This window comes from Sebastes umbrosus, chromosome 12, assembly GCF_015220745.1.
Source record: "Sebastes umbrosus isolate fSebUmb1 chromosome 12, fSebUmb1.pri, whole genome shotgun sequence".
Lineage (NCBI taxonomy): Eukaryota > Metazoa > Chordata > Actinopteri > Perciformes > Sebastidae > Sebastes > Sebastes umbrosus.
The window spans coordinates 32063029-32078939 of NC_051280.1; the positions used below are offsets into that span (position 1 = coordinate 32063029).

The 15911-nt window shown below is 43.2% G+C and overlaps 1 protein-coding gene across 2 annotated transcripts in view; it reads right to left on the reverse strand.

Moving 5' to 3' along the window:
* The window catches only part of myo10 (myosin X), a 134243-nt gene that overhangs the window by 93905 nt on the left and 24427 nt on the right, over positions 1-15911 (reverse strand). For both annotated transcript variants that reach the window (XM_037787266.1, XM_037787267.1), the window contains exon 2: positions 2085-2183. In XM_037787266.1, the coding sequence (XP_037643194.1) occupies positions 2085-2183 (99 nt within the window). The remainder of the gene's footprint in view (positions 1-2084; positions 2184-15911) is intronic.

Below are 15911 nucleotides of genomic sequence, written 5' to 3' on the forward strand. Positions count from 1 at the left end.
GTTAGTAGTTTAAACTCACTAAAGTTCAGGCTTGTTAAAGGGACTATTTGTACAACAAGCGACACCTGTGGCCGTTAAGTCAACGAAAGTCAGCGTCCTGTTGCTCGCGCTTGCTCGCTCTAAATATACCTGAACGAGCATCGCTCAAAACAGTGATGCAACACACGTCAGCTAAAAGCACAATATCACTCTATATTTCAGCTGCTTGGTAGTAATGTTAGCTGACCAGACGAAGGTCTCTCCATGAATCAATGCTGATCCTAGTGTTGGCTTTTCCTGCTTCAGCATCGGTGACGGTGCTCCGCAGCGAGTAACGCTATCATCTCCCGACTGCGCCCGCAGGGAGATACCGGCACCCGGTCAGACACGACAACGTTTCCCGCTGCGGAGCTCCGTCACTTCACAAGACACGGGAAACCTCTGTTGGTCTGGAGGAGCTGCAGCAGTTATTTTGCACAAACCTCCACTGTGCATTCACTAGATATTCTCAGAGCTAAACTAACTCTTCTGCAGTGTGGAGTGAGAGCGTGTTCACGTCTAGAGGTGGAGCAAGACAGTGAGACCGCGCCGCTTGTCTCAGTGAAGGCAAGCAGGCAGAGGAGCGGGGACACCGGCCACACGCGAGCGCACATACGCGAGCGCACATACGCGAGCGCGCATACGCCATAAAGCCATGCTGGTCTGGTCTATAGCTTGGAGCCATAAAGCCCTGCTGGTCTGGTCTATAGCTTGGAGCCATAAAGCCCTGCTGGTCTGGTCTATCTGGACGGGTTGATTCATGTTCATTCTTATTAATAACCGTACATAAAGGCCACTGTGACCCCTGCCCCGTGTGTCCTTCACCTCGTCTGTATCTGCTGTTTTGACAACACATGGATCAAAGAGGTAATGAAGGACCATATGGGGCTTTAAGGGGATTTGCAGCATCTTGAGCTTGATCCCAAATTATAAGTGGACCTCTTTAAGCCTTTGTTCTCTCTGAGGTTGACAAAAAAAATCTGTCGGCGTAAGAAGAAGAGGTATGGGAAAGACAGGAGAGAGAGACAGTCGACTTCGCCTGGTGTTTCTGGGACAATAAGGTCAGCTGAGGAACACAATATTAGACCTTTTCTACTACTCATTTTTGTTACTTCTTCACATCTGAAGCACTGTGAATATTACGCAAATTAGACCAAAAAGCGATCACATGTTTTGGGACGAGTTTGGGACATGACGAGACAACAACAACAGAATCATTGTGTTCTTTGTAATGTTTGTTCTTTGTCTTGTGACGAGTTGTTTTTCTGCTTTAGTGAGTTTTTACTAAACTGATTTAAATAGCAAATAATGTTAGGTTGCTGTTTTGGTTCCCTCACTTCTTCTTCTTCTTCTTCTTCTTCTTCTTCTTCTTCTTCTTCTTCTTATCCACACCAATAATACGTTTTAAAACGCATGACTTTTGCTACGTTAACGCCTCGCGTCAACGCTACTCCAGCCTTTTAGAAACCCTAAAACATTCAGTAGGCGTTTGAAAACGCTGCTGACGCTGTTTTAGTTGCGTTTCAGTCTGGACGAGCGGAAACAGAGACACCCACGTTCACGTCCTGATTGGGTCTTATCAGTCATGACCAGAGTTATTATAGTAAACGAAAACGAAAACTAGAGTGGCACTCGGAGCGCGCAGACCTCCGCCAAGGTGCCCGAGTACGATTGCCCCCCCTCTCCGTTCAGCTTGCGCCATCATCCACGTGTATTTCTGTTTATGTTGAGATCAGCTGAACGTAGCGGAGCATCGTAAAACACTTCATTCAAACTCTCACCTAAACCGTCGTCGTTACTCTTTCCAACAATCACCAAGCGTGCTTTGGTCCAACTCAACTGTAATTTCAGTTTAATGTGAATAAATGCCGAATCTACAGTTGTTTAACTGCAACTGAGATCCTGAAGTCAAAATGCAGGAGAAGTTCCTGAGTTTGTATAAACATTCATTGAAAGGTGCTGAAAGAAGACAAGAGGCTCTGATGGGATTCATCCATCAAGTTTTAAAAGACATGAGTGTGGTTTCAGAGAGAGGATCACAAAACAGGAACTTTAGTGGCTCTTACCTGGCCGTAGTCTGTGGCAAAGGCAACCACACCTCCAGAGCACGAGGACACGGTGCTGGGAAGGTACTGCTCATCCTCCCGTAACCACACACGGTCACCCTGCAGGAAAGGAAAACATATATATGAGTTTTACTTGATCAGGATGATCCAAGGTGGGCAGAGTTTACCACACAATCACATAAGAAAAAACGTTGAACTACCGACTGATTTAACAGACACAGAAACTGGATGTTCTAAAGGAAGGACGGTCCTGGACCAAATGACTTGTTTTTTACAAAGTAAAAACAGGGGTTCTAAAACGGCCCAGAAAGAAACCACAAAAAAAAGACCAAGGCACGTCACCTGTAAAATATGATAAACTTAAAATGTATATTTATTGTAGCATCTGATGTGCTTCCATCACTAAGTTGTTTTCCATCACGGACAGATCATTCATGTTCATGTTCATGATGTGTGAGTTTGAGGTCATGTAATGCTATACTCTGCACTGTGCTAATGGCACAAGAAGCTGTATTAGCCTCCATGTGTTGTTACCATGGCATTACCGTGACATTGACCTTTCCCTAAACCAATCGGAGGAGACCTCGGCCGTCGATGAGGCACGGAAACCTCTGTGCGGTGTCGGGTTTCAGAGTATCCGTACCTGCAGCCACCCGGGAGGCCCGTAAAACCTGCATGTTTATGGATGCTTTTTAGTGAGCGACAGCGGAGCAGAGTCAGAAAACACTTCCATACCCGTTGACCTGTTGAGTTTACAGCTCCTGGTTGCTACAACGTCTCCCTCCAGCTAACAGCTGCATATTTCATCACCGCTGCTCTGCTGTGTTTGTACAGAATTAGAAGGGAATTTGGGGAATTCAGGAAGAAAGTCTGAGTCTTAACTGTATGTTTGGAGGTTTGCATCTTGGTCTTTTTTTATATTTGTTGGCTTTGGATGTGACCACAGTACCAAAACAGTGACAGCATAGTCATCCTCCAGGTTTTGCCTCCCACTTGCACGATTACTGAAGATTATACTGACGGTATTCAGTGGTCAATTCAGACTAGAAGCACCAAACTCTCCCCTCGTTGAAATACGACTGAGCCGAAGAACCGAGGGGCCCTCCAAGTGGATTCCCTCTTAATCGCATAGCCACATGTGCCGCTGTTCGTTAGCATGACGAGCTAATGCTAATGGGAAAAACAAACTTTAAACACTTTTTGTGAGACGCCCCTCCTCCTCCTCCTCCTCCTCTTTCTGAACCAGGCATTTGGACGACCTTTGACCCACAGGCTCTCATTCTGACAGAGCTGTCCTGGTGTGGTGTGGAGAGGGGGGGGGCACCTGTTAACGGATGAATGGATGGAGAGTAAAACACACACACACACACACACACACACACACACACACACACACACACGGTAAAGCTCAGGTCTGCAGTGTCAGCAGTGGATCAGAGGGGAGCTGTGTGTTGTTCTAAACCCTCAGCTGTCCTCTCTGAAGAGGGAAAAGGTCCCGGGATGTTCTGGGACGGTCTGAGGAAGCTCATAAACAAACTCTTCAAATCTTTTGATTGTGACTTTGTGACATAAAGTCTGACACAGAAATGACTCGTCGTCTTCTACTTTGTTAATGTGCAAATTCTAAAATAAAACTTCATCATGTGGGGGCACAAAAATGATCTGGGATCGTCTGTGAGATTCTTGTTTTCATTTATTTTCTATTTAGTCTCCATTTTTGTTACGAATGTTGGTGGTTTCTGCACTTCCTTTAGACTTTTTGGCTGAACCGCAGAGGGTCAGACCTACAAACGCAAAAGTCTGTCACTGAGTGATGAAGTTACACGATTGGTCGGCCGAGTGTTGGAGTTTCCTCATTGGTCGTTGCTCTTTCAAAATGAAAAGAAGGGGAACAGCCCAGCCTTCAGGAAGAGCACCGGTCGTCAATCCCAACTTTCGTAGTGGCCAAACGACGGTACTGCAACTTCCGTGTCCGTCACGTGCCATTGGACCCAAAAAGACATTTTCCCATAGACTTACATTAGAAAAGAGACGTCTGTAACTCAGAGGATCATTGTTTTTGAGCTGAATCAACTTCCCAGAAAGAACCGAGAGACGGACTAACACGTCGTTGCTTTTAGATTTTTCATTGATTTTATATTTAAAATGATTTATTAATTTAAGTAAAAGACACACAGCAAAGGTGACTGTGGTGTTGTCGGTGACTGACGTCCGTCTCTTTGATGCTCCACAGAGGAACCGGACAAAGGAAGATGTTCCATTGTGACGTGCACAAAGAGGAGGCGTGTGCTGTTTACCAGCCCAGACCGTATGGACATTCCTGATGTGCACCACCGGAGGAATCTGATGCTCGGATCAAGAAAAGAGAGGGGTCTCCCTCCTCCCACCAGCACACTTTCCAAGGCTCAAGACCCCCCCAACACACACACACACACCACACACACACTAAAACACACATCCATGTTCTTTGTGGGCAGCGTGTGCCGCCCGCCTTCTCTCCGCTGAGGGGAGAGAAAGAGGCATCCGACAGTTGCACACTATCTTATTGTGTTTTCCCTCCCTCCCTCCCTTAATCCACTCCTTCTCCCCTCCCTCCTTCCCTCCCTCCCTCCTTCCCTCTCCCCTCTTCACACACATTGACCCACAGAGCTACTAGCCCATTTCTAAACTAGGGCTCTGAGCCAGAAGCCCCGTGCTTCACCTCGTCTCCCTCATTCATCACCACTGATTGCCTGAACTCTGAACATCAAAGATCTCTAATTTCCGACGGACCGAAGAAAATGAAAACTCGAGGTGCATTTCTCTGTTAGTGGATAAAAAAAACACACTCTAAAAAAAAAAATAAGCAAAAAAAGCAAAGAGAACTAGAAGAACCCTGTGAAAAATAATGCTTGTATCCGCTCCAAAATGTAATGGAATCTTCCTTGGCCTGTGCTACACCCTTCCACCGAATTTCATGGTAATCGGACCAGTAGTCTTTTCCGTAATCCTGCTGACAAATACACCAACAAACCAAACTGAAAACAGAACCTCCTCGGTGGACGTGACTAGAAAGCACTCAGAGAGCCAATATACCTCCCTCAAGGCAACACGATGTCAACAGAAAATGTTTCGAGGCTTTAAATCTGATCTGACATAATGCAGGCAAGCTAATGGCGGAGATGATTTTTTAGAGAAAACCTATATCCTGACTGGGGATATTAGGGGTTAGGGTTCACTTAAATCCATCAGGTACCCAAAAAAGTTCCAGGTACCATCCACAACTTTTGCTAATGGAAACGCAAAAATAACCATTGAACTAACAAACTGAATTGAACTGGACTGCTTGGTGGAAACGCGGCTATTGTGGTGCAACCGGATACAGATCTGCAACACAAATGAATAATTACCCAACGTCTTAGTCAATGACGTAATGTCTCACTAAATTCTAGAGAAATGTTGTTAAGCTGAGATTTTATTCTACAAACTATTAGATGGGACAAATTGACCGGAGCCAAAACATAAATCCTCTGTATGCTCCAAACAAACTAGTTTATATTAATCACAACACGGTGACGTTTAAGGCGACCTGTAGACGTGGTTGTTGGGGTGAAGAGGCAGTTGTCATAGAGACGCGATGAATTGTACAAATGGGGATAACGACACATTTTTGAACGTTCTCTTCTTGAAATATTTATGGTGTTGGACTGATTGTTTCGAAGAATGAAAATTGAGAGTTTTATAGAACAGTTTAAACGCTTCCTTCATTCACTGTAAAGTGGGTGTGATTGTTGGATTTTCTATTTTAAATTTAGAAACAGTCAGGCGCTGCACCCCCGCATTCTGCAGTCAGAAAGGAGGTTTCAGACGTTGTTGGACAATCTAACCAGCATTTGAAGCATACTGAGGCTGTGGTTTATTAATGTTATTCAGTCTAATCTCCCCTCCAGTAATGCCATGAATGTTTGAGATTCCCCAACGTTGACTTCCACTGTGCCGAAAAAGGCTCCACAAACAAACACCGTGATATTCTAGAAATTTCACGAACCACCAGGAATCACATAGATCAGCTTTCATGGACTCAAGATGTGACGAAACCTCGCTCGACACAAAACCAACAACTTTTAAATTAAGAAGGAAAAATAATCCAGGACTGCTTTGATGTGGTTTTTCTACCGAAGCGGAGACATGAAAGGAAGCTGGAAGCCTCAGCCGAGCTAATGTCAACACATGAGCAGTGAGACGCTAAAGAGTCTGGACAGGGACTGGGAGCTGTGGATCAAGGACCCAGCTGTTGCACCAGCGAGACCTCTGAGCCTCCATCAACTATCTCACACAGCAGAGACAGAGTGTGACCTACATCAACAGGTCGGATTGTTAAAGTGGGAACGAAGCTGTTGGGGGAATTAAAAGCCAGCATCTCACTGTAAAAAAAAAAATAGTCTAGACAGACTGCATCATTAAAATGTTTGGATTTAGTGAGGAAATGAGATGGCTTTATACTGATTTTGCTTTCTTGGTTATGTCAGCAATCATTTTGTGAGAGATGTCATGTTCTAGGAAATATTTTAACAATGAAGAACATCCTGCACCAACACTGAAACCCTACATTAATAAAGTCAAAGTCATCCATAGCTGAAATTAAAGGTCCAGAAACACCAAGCCAACGGTCGGCCGTCGGACAGCGGGGTCGTCGGCAATCATCTGTCGGTCTAGTTTTTGCGTTGTGTCCCGTAGGGATGTCATGAGAACCAATACTTCGGTACCAAGTTGATGCCAAAATTCTAAAAACGTGACGTACTCGTTTTCTACAGTACCTATGGTACCGTACGACGCCTGCAGGGTCCGAAACACACAGACACACAACAGCGCCATGCAGCAGCGAGATCCAGAGATGCAGAGATCCTTCATGTTCGAGAAGAGGATTCACTCGTGGTGGAAAAAACTGAACTGAACAAACTGAATTTCTATCTCTTGTTGCTTCTTGCTAAACCTCTGAAAAGTGGTGTTTTTTTTTTATTGAACTCTGGACTCTGTATTTCTGGTGAATGTTATTGGGACTTGCATTTGATTATCCACTTTGATCCACTTTGTTTGAACCGATCAAACAGCATCCAATCAAGTTTCAGGAGAAAACCATGAAGAATTAACGTTACGTTACTGAGCTCCAGTTGTATCCAGTTACTCTGCTGTTAAAATGACGTTACATCTGGTGAAGAGCGCATACGGCTTGTTTAGGACACCAGACCTGAGTTGGGACTTGAGTCACAGACTTGAGACTTACTTGTGACTTGCAAATCAATGACTTGGTCCCACCTCTGGTAGCCTTTAACCAGTGAGTGGATTTTCTATCGTCATAACTGTTCATGCTGGTTGATGAACTTGGAACCTGCTGCTGTTTACCGTCTATAAAATGAGGTTTTAGTCCTTTCTGATCCATAAGAGTTGGAGTTCTGCTCATCCACCACTGGATAACATCCTTGCACATCAAGTCAGCCACATGTGTCCAGAGAGACGCCTGGTTCTGGCCTTTATCTCGATCCTGACACCTCCTCCCGGGCCAGAAACCAAAACACCAACACAAACCTCCCGCCCTGAAAGCACTGGGGGGAAAACCGAGGCAGTGACCCTTCCCCTGCTTGTATTTTCCCTCCGTAACCTCGACATGTGTGGCTAATGCTCTCTCTGCGGGGCGCGGGGGGGGAGCTAGTAAAACGAGGATCTGTGGCGGTGGGAGCGTTCGTACGCCGTCGGGGTTGGAAATGAGCAGCTGTCTCGTTTGAGAGATTCCTCTTCCTCTCCCATAACAAACAGAGTCCTGTGTTCGACCACAGCCATCCTCTCTATCAGAGCCTTCAATGGGAGAGCCTGTGAGCACTAAAACTGTGACTCAACACTACTGCCGGTATGTTCTCCGAGAGATGATGCATTGCTGCTCTTGCAAACAGCTGGCACTATTTGCTGCAGTCTGTATTTATTCTTGAGCCTCTGGTGAGGACAGCAGGCTCAAGTTTACAGACAAAACCGTGCAGAACATTTGGAGGCGACGAACGAGACGGCAGAAGTCCAGTTGTTTGTACTGAGTGTGTGAACACCGTGTTGCCACTGCTGATCTTTGACCTCGTCTACACCGGCAGCACATCAGCAACAGCTGCAGTCCTCCATCAGCGGCTAAACACCGGATCAATTCAGCGACAGTCCTGCTCCGACTGATCTCAGAATAGAGTCAACACTACAAGCAAAAATTGCGAGTCAAGTGCGAACCCGATTCAGATTCAGTTTCAGACAACTTTATTGATCTCAAGAAGGACAATTCATTCACAGCTTACCTCATCAGCCCAGATCAGTAAAACTGACAAACAGAGGTCGGTAAAGGACAGCAGATAAGTTAATAAAATATAATAAATAGCAATAAAATAGATAAAAAGAGAAAACAAATAGATAATAAATAGACATTGTTACATGATTTGTCATGTAAGGGAACTGTCATTAAAAGTCTCACGTGAAAAGACTCCCGTCTTGAGTTTAATAACCTGATAGCAGAAGGAATAAAAGAGTTGGAGTAATGGTTAGTTCTCCTCAGAGGTGCCTGATAACGGCGGCCTGAAGGCATCAATGAGAACTCATGAGACAGAACATGAAGATGGTTGGCTGATAAGATTCTTAGTCTTCTTTACCACCTGATTCTCCCAGAGGGAACACAAGCCTCTTTGTTGGACTGCAGTAATCTTGGAGCAAACCTTAACGATGCTATAGAGGCTGTTTTTGTCCTTAATGGTGAAGCCACTGAACCAACAAGTAAAAGAAAAGGTTAGCAATAAAAGTTACTTAAGATCCTCTCACTGACATTAAAAGAGTACAAAGAACACGACCACAGCTCTTACGTGGCTTTTTTTGAATGCAAACAAAAAAATATCATTACATCTTTGTTGAAATAATGAGCCGTTTACTCTACATGTTACAGTCCAGGTTTGTCTGCAGCTGTCGGTCAAGTTCCAAAAATTGGCATCAAATTCTGGTCAGATTAGTAGTTTGGATTTACTTCTTCTTTGATCAGCTAGTTCCTGATTAAAATCCTAGTTTTGTCAATTTTAGACTTATTCATTCACAATGATTGTACAGCTGTTTAGACACCATTTAACATTTGAGAACTATGAAAACAAGGAGGTATCAAGAAGAGGCTTCAGTGTTGGAAGTGAAACTCGTACACTAGATTCTAGGGCTGCCCCCCTTCTTAGTCGATTAGTCGACTAATCGGTCGTTTTCTTCTTAGTCGACTAACATTTATTTTTCTTTATGCTTTTTTCATGCTGAATGACTTCTTTCCAAGAGACTTATGAGCTCATCTCTGGTAAACACCAGATATAAAGTGGTGCTTTTTTGTCATTCTTTGTGGAGAAACTCAGTTTCACAGATCTGTCGATTATTCGACTTAGAATTTCTTTGGTTTGAGGACAGCCATACTAGATTCAAAATATGTCAAACGATAGCAGCTCTAGTTGTCCATGTTGTACCATGTAATGTATCAGTAGATACTATGAAATTGTCCCAACAGTCTCCACCAATCACGTCCTTGTGGGTAAAAGTTCACCCCCCCGCCTGTAGAGCAGCAGGTTCTCAACTCTCAACTCAGCCGAGTGGAACAGATTATCTTCTCCATGTTTGTACAAGCCCCACATGCTCATCACGCCGTCGCCCTCAAACAAGGCTGACAAGAAAAGACGGGTCTGTTAATGGCAGATAAAAAGAGCGTCACGCAGCACTTTTAAAACCACCAGTTCCAAAAGGTGAACAGCGGATCAGAAGCGTCGCGTCACGCACCGTTTATCTCGTGTTTGAAAGGCTAAACGGCGCCCGTTTTCTTTTTATCTCGACTATCTGAGAGCAGGTGTGCTCGGCGTTTCTCTTTGACCCGCGGGGCCTTGAAACCTCATTCATGTGATTTCAAAAACACTCAGCTATCAAAGAGGAATTATTCTACGTCTGCATTGCTGCAAAAACTCACTCTCTGAGAGGCCTTTAATGTCCATCTACTAACAACAGCAGCCGGCTATAAGGCCGCTCATTCATCGACCAGACTGGCAGGCGTTTGCAAAACAGATGCAGAGCAAACACAGACGCCTTTATTACGTCCTCAGTCCTGCAGGTACTGATGCATTTCCATTGTTGGAGTCACACTACCAGTGTAACAGTAATAGTTTCAGGCCCTTTGCTTTGCTTTGCCGTTGGGAGATAAGCCAGGGACGTCTGATTAGACAGATTAATTATTAACTTTTAGAGGGAACTGCTCTTTATGACCGAGGTTAAAGTGAGTAACCGTCTCTCTTAACATGCTTGTGTGTGTTTTTGAATTTGTCTGGCTCTCCTTCAGCCAATAAAGAGCAAGACACAGATTTCAAAATAAAAGCTAGAGCTGGAGACTGAGCCCTTCACATTTCCCAGCTGTTGCAGGACAAATCTTACATTCAATTGTTGAAGACAAAAAACAGCAAAAGAATTTGGGTCTTGAGGGTAAAGAAAAGTGTTGAGCGTGCTCCCCTGTGATGACAGTGAGTGACAACACAATAGAGACAACGCACACACACACACACACACACACCAGTGTTTAGTGGGAAGCTGCTGTCTGGGAAAACGCAGCCAGGAGGAAGTCTACGAGCGCAAACTGACCTTGAACCTTCACCAGCATGCGGCGCGGACCAATCGACTCGCAAAAAGCCCTTTGTGGAGAACCAATCAACGCGAGGTCAGAGGCAGAGGTTATTTAGGTTTGAATGACTGGACACACAAAGAGCGAGAGAGAGCAGGGGATTGTGGGAACTGATTAGGTTGCCGTGTTGACTTTTGGAAAGAAGTCTGAGAAAATGGCCTCGCGATGACTCACACACACACACACACACACACACACACACACACACACACACACCAAAATAAACAATCATACGTGATTAAAGTGTGTCAGTGTGAACCCATCTCTCACTCACACTGTATGAACGAACACACAGCTGCACACACATCAGTATACAAACATGAATAAACATGCATGCATTCACGATCACATGCAAACAGATTAATAAACAGTCATGCATCAACTTACATGCGCAAACAAGCAAATCGTACAAAGATTTATTTACGCTGGTTATGTTACGTTTTTATCTGAACACCATGATCTTTTTTCTAACCTTAACTAGTGTAAATTGCATTGTGCATTTCTGCAAGCATGATACCAGGCGGATATGAAACGTATTTATGAAACATAGTTCTAGTTTAAAAACATCGACATCCAACGTATCCGTGGTTTGCAGAATTGTACAATGCCAACATGTTTTTCTGGCGACTCGGTTGATTAAAGTCTGGGAGTGTAACGCTACGTTTTTACAACGATACGATACGATACGATTTCATTGGTTCCGATATGATTCAAGGATGATATTTGGCTCATCTAGAGTGCTACGATACGAAACAATTCAATGATTTGAAATCGATACAGTAACTATTTTGCCAATGAGATCAACCGCTGATTGACGATAGTGATCAAACAGCTTGGGACAATAATCATTCCTATAGAAACGCTGTTTAAATAATCTGCTCATAGTAATTAAGTAATGCACCTACAGTGTTCATTTGGGGTCTTTTCATACATGAAAACATCTGCAAAAAACATTTTAAAACTCTCTCAGACTAACGTTAGTTGACTTTCTGTTTTGTTTTTTACTTTACTCCCGTGATGCTTTGCCTCGCGGACCGTCTGCTCTCCGGCTGGATTTGTGAGGCTGATGCTGCGTGCACATAGATATCATGACGGGAAAAAAGGTAATTTTCTCCAAATAAAAAAACGACAGCGCACGGGGAAAAAGCTCCTGTGGGTGAAGCCATCCTCGTCAATGGACTGATAGCGCCTGAAACTCTGCCAACCGGCCACTCTACCGGGTGAGAGAGCGAGGAGTCCAGTGCGCCATTCGTCTGCGTGCGGGCCATGGATGCGGGCCATGGATGCGTGCTCGCGCTGCAGAGGGCGGAGCTGGCAAGCTGGCGCACGTCTGGTGAGTGAACCGGAGTAACGTTTAACATTTCTTTACTAATAAAAGTGCTAAAAAACACTTTCATATAACGTTTGTCGTCCTTAAATACAAGGTGCAAATCCTTAGTAACGATACAATCGATTTCATATCGATATATGTCTCCCGTGAAGGACAACTTGCTGAGTATCTATCGATGTAGTTGGATCGTAGGAATATAAATCGATACATCGATGTAGTAGATGAATCTTTACACCCCTACTTAAGTCATTAGGATTCCTCCTGAACACAGTTTCATGGCTATCAAGTGGAGTCAAGATATATTGAAGTCTCTTCAGATCCCATATTCAGTGTTTGAACGGTTTAGTCGGCTCTCATTATATTGATTGTGGACATGTGTAACCTACTTTCTCTTAAAGTGTAACTTGCTTTAATGTTCTTCCATCAATGGGTCTGTAAAAGCAGCTCTTTTCTGCTCTTATCTCTGGTTATCTTTAGGAACCAAATTCTTCTGTAATCCGTTCAGGACTGAAGTCCACATAACTGAGTTAGAGGAAAGACTTCTGAGCCTGACGTACGTTTGTTTTTGCTTTAAAGGAAAATGATTGCTAGAGTTGTAGGAGGAGGGAGGTTAAATCTTCTTTGCGAGCCTTAACATGAAAACCCCCCCAGTAAATGTAGCTGGATCTATAGAATACACACACATCATCTGTCATAATAACTGCTGCCTTCACTTCAGCTCCCCTTATTGAGTTTCCAGACCCTTAATACCCCTTAATTAGATGTTAGATACCACTTAACCACCCGGCTCAGTGAGCAGTGCCACATATTATTCTACTCTAAGCGTCTGGAATTCATTCATTCATACATGACGTGTAACTTCGTCAGAGGGCCGACAAGGTTTTTTTCCAAACTTTAATCTGGACTAACGGAGACTGGTGGCTGATGGTTTTTGTCAAAAATCCAAATACCAGAGGGAGATTAGATCATATATACATGTGTGTATGTTGTCTGGAAAACATCTGGATCTATAGAGCCGAACGTACATGTTTATTTAGAGGGTTTAAAAGATAAATACATAATTAAGCTGACAAGCCTGAACAGTGAAATGAAATTGAATCATTACGTCAGACAAAACCTCCACTATTTGTTTTCTTAGTTACAGTTTGTTTGACATTATTAAATTAGGCCGGTAAGTTTTTTAGGGTCCTACTACTTTTTCATATGATCATATCATCATAATAGGATTCCACTGAAAGAGTACAACATTAACATTCATAAAGAAGCCTTTGCGTGTTACTTTATTAACTACAAACCATTCATTTAATCCACCATGTGAACTTGTAAAGACTTAAAGTAATAATCTGTGAGATTTACATTAAAATAAATGTCTGTAAAGTCACACAGTGGTGACTGAGCCTATGGCCCACTGATGACAGCATTTGCAGTACTACGAACATTCCCAGGAAACATCCCAAGCGGCACACAGTTAATGACGTATTTCAATCGTCCAGCAGTGGTGCTAGCGTTGCGAGAAAACGGTTACTATGGCCGAACAAACAGAAAAGAGCGATGAATGCCAACTGCCACCTGACTGACATCACACAGGCAACACGGTTTGGATCTCTGAGAAGTGAGATCCAAAAAACACACCGGTAATTACCGCTTATCACCAGAGGTGTCGCCAAAACGAACGAAACAGAAATCTTCGAGATCGTAACTTTAAAATTAATGAAATAATAAATCAACTTTATATTTTCTGCATCATGTGGTAACTACAGTTATGATCAACAAACATTTTAAGAAGTCGCGTGGTGCTGCATTCAAGGACAACACAACCAAACACAACACAGCAGCACAGGTTTGGCATTGATAAACTCTGCTGGTTGGTTATCACATCCAGAAAACAAACAAACACTGTAAAAAGAACATCCTAGAACACGAAAACTAAAAGTTTGGGGCCCGTGAGAGAGAAAAAATATATTGCATGCTTTAGCAAAATGGTCAGCAGCAATGTAAAATATATGAAATATTCAGCCGAGACATGCAAAGCTACGAGTGTTGGCCTTTAAATGTGAACAAAAGCCACTGATCTGAGTTCTCATGAAGACACAAACAAACCATCCCCGACATCCAAATGATTTCAGCATGTTGGCTTGAAGAAAATGCTTCACAACACGAGCATTGGAAATTACAAAGGGGGGCAAATTTACCCTTCAAAATGTCAGGAAGAAGAAAGATTTAACACACCAGAAGCCATTATCCGTCCCGTCTGCGACCGCTTGATGTGGCGGCGGAACAACGGAGCCCAATCACAGCCTGATCACACCCACTGGGCTTGTAAGTGAAACACAGAAAAAGCCCAAATTCCTGCTTTTCTGATGGGGGAATGAATGCTGTTAGCTTGTACGGGGATTAAATGAAACCATATGTGAGGCAGGAGTTCTGCGGCCACATCCGGCCGACAGAAGCCTCCCTCTGAATATTTCTTCATAATCCAGAAAAAGGATTTATTAAACCATACTGAAGGTCTATTTTGGATCATTTCTGATGCTGAAACTTATTCAGGATGGAAGCCGTCTCTCCTGTAAGAAGCCTTTGTCAGAGTGACTCAGTGCATTGTGGGAGAGAGGAAGCCAGTGGTTGGTTGGTTGGTTGCAGAGGCCGTTACCGGGGCAACTGATGATGATGGAGAAAGGAGGGCTGTGTTTATCGCACTCAAAAACACGCCAACAGACTAAAGGCACAGACATAAATACAGTAAATCTGCACACACACACAAACACGATCTGTGACTAATTGCTACCACATGAACATGTAGAGCGGCAGCCAATCAGACGCTTTGAGGAGTTGCTGACTGGAGTTTTAAATAGTTCAGTTCATGAGCTGCAATAATCTGACGAATGGCTTCATTCTGAGTCTGACAGTGTCTGGATGAAGCTGCTTGTTTATTGAACTATTGCACGTACATAGACAGGAAGTCCCGCCCCTTCGAGTGGACCACCATGTACCACCAATAGTTTTATTGTCTAAACCTAAAGAAGTTGTAGTTTTATTGTCTAAACCTAAAGAAGTGTTAGTTTTGTTGCCTAAACCTAAAGAAGTTGTAGTTTTATTGCCTAAACTTAAAGAAGTTGTAGTTTTGTTGCTTAAACCTAAAGAAGTTGAAGTTTTATTGTCTAAACCTAAAGAAGTTGTAGTTTTATTGTCTAAACCTAAAGAAGTTGTAGTTTTGTTGTCTTAACCTAAAGAAGTTGTAGTTTTATTGCCTAAACCTAAAGAAGTGGTGTTTTATTGCCTAAACCTAAAGAAGTTGTAGTTTTATTGTCTAAACCTAAAGAAGTTGTAGTTTTATTGTCTAAACCTAAAGAAGTTGTAGTTTTGTTGCCTAAACTTAAAGAAGCCTTTTTGTTTGTGTTCAAAACGTGATGTTTCGTTCAGTTTCACAACGTGCTAGAACGTGTTGCTTTTAAGTTTCACTTTTACAACATAGTAGGCTGAGTAGGCTCCTAATGACCCACCTCTATGGTGCTTATAGCGACTGATAACACCTATTTATGGCCTGATAAAAGTCGAATCGGGTTGTTTTCTGGTAATTCAATAGATATACAGTCTATATGAAATAACCACATGGCAAAGCCTATTTTTGTAAAACTCCTGATTTAAATTAAATACTCGACAAATTAAAAGTACTTTCTCATTTTAAGAACTGGAGTGCAAAATGAACATAACAGTTTTAAGTGAAACTAGAAGTGCACTCGGAGAGCGCAGACCTCCGTCAAGGCAGGTTTCATGTACGTTGCTGAACTGCTGAAACTGGATTTGTTTGAAC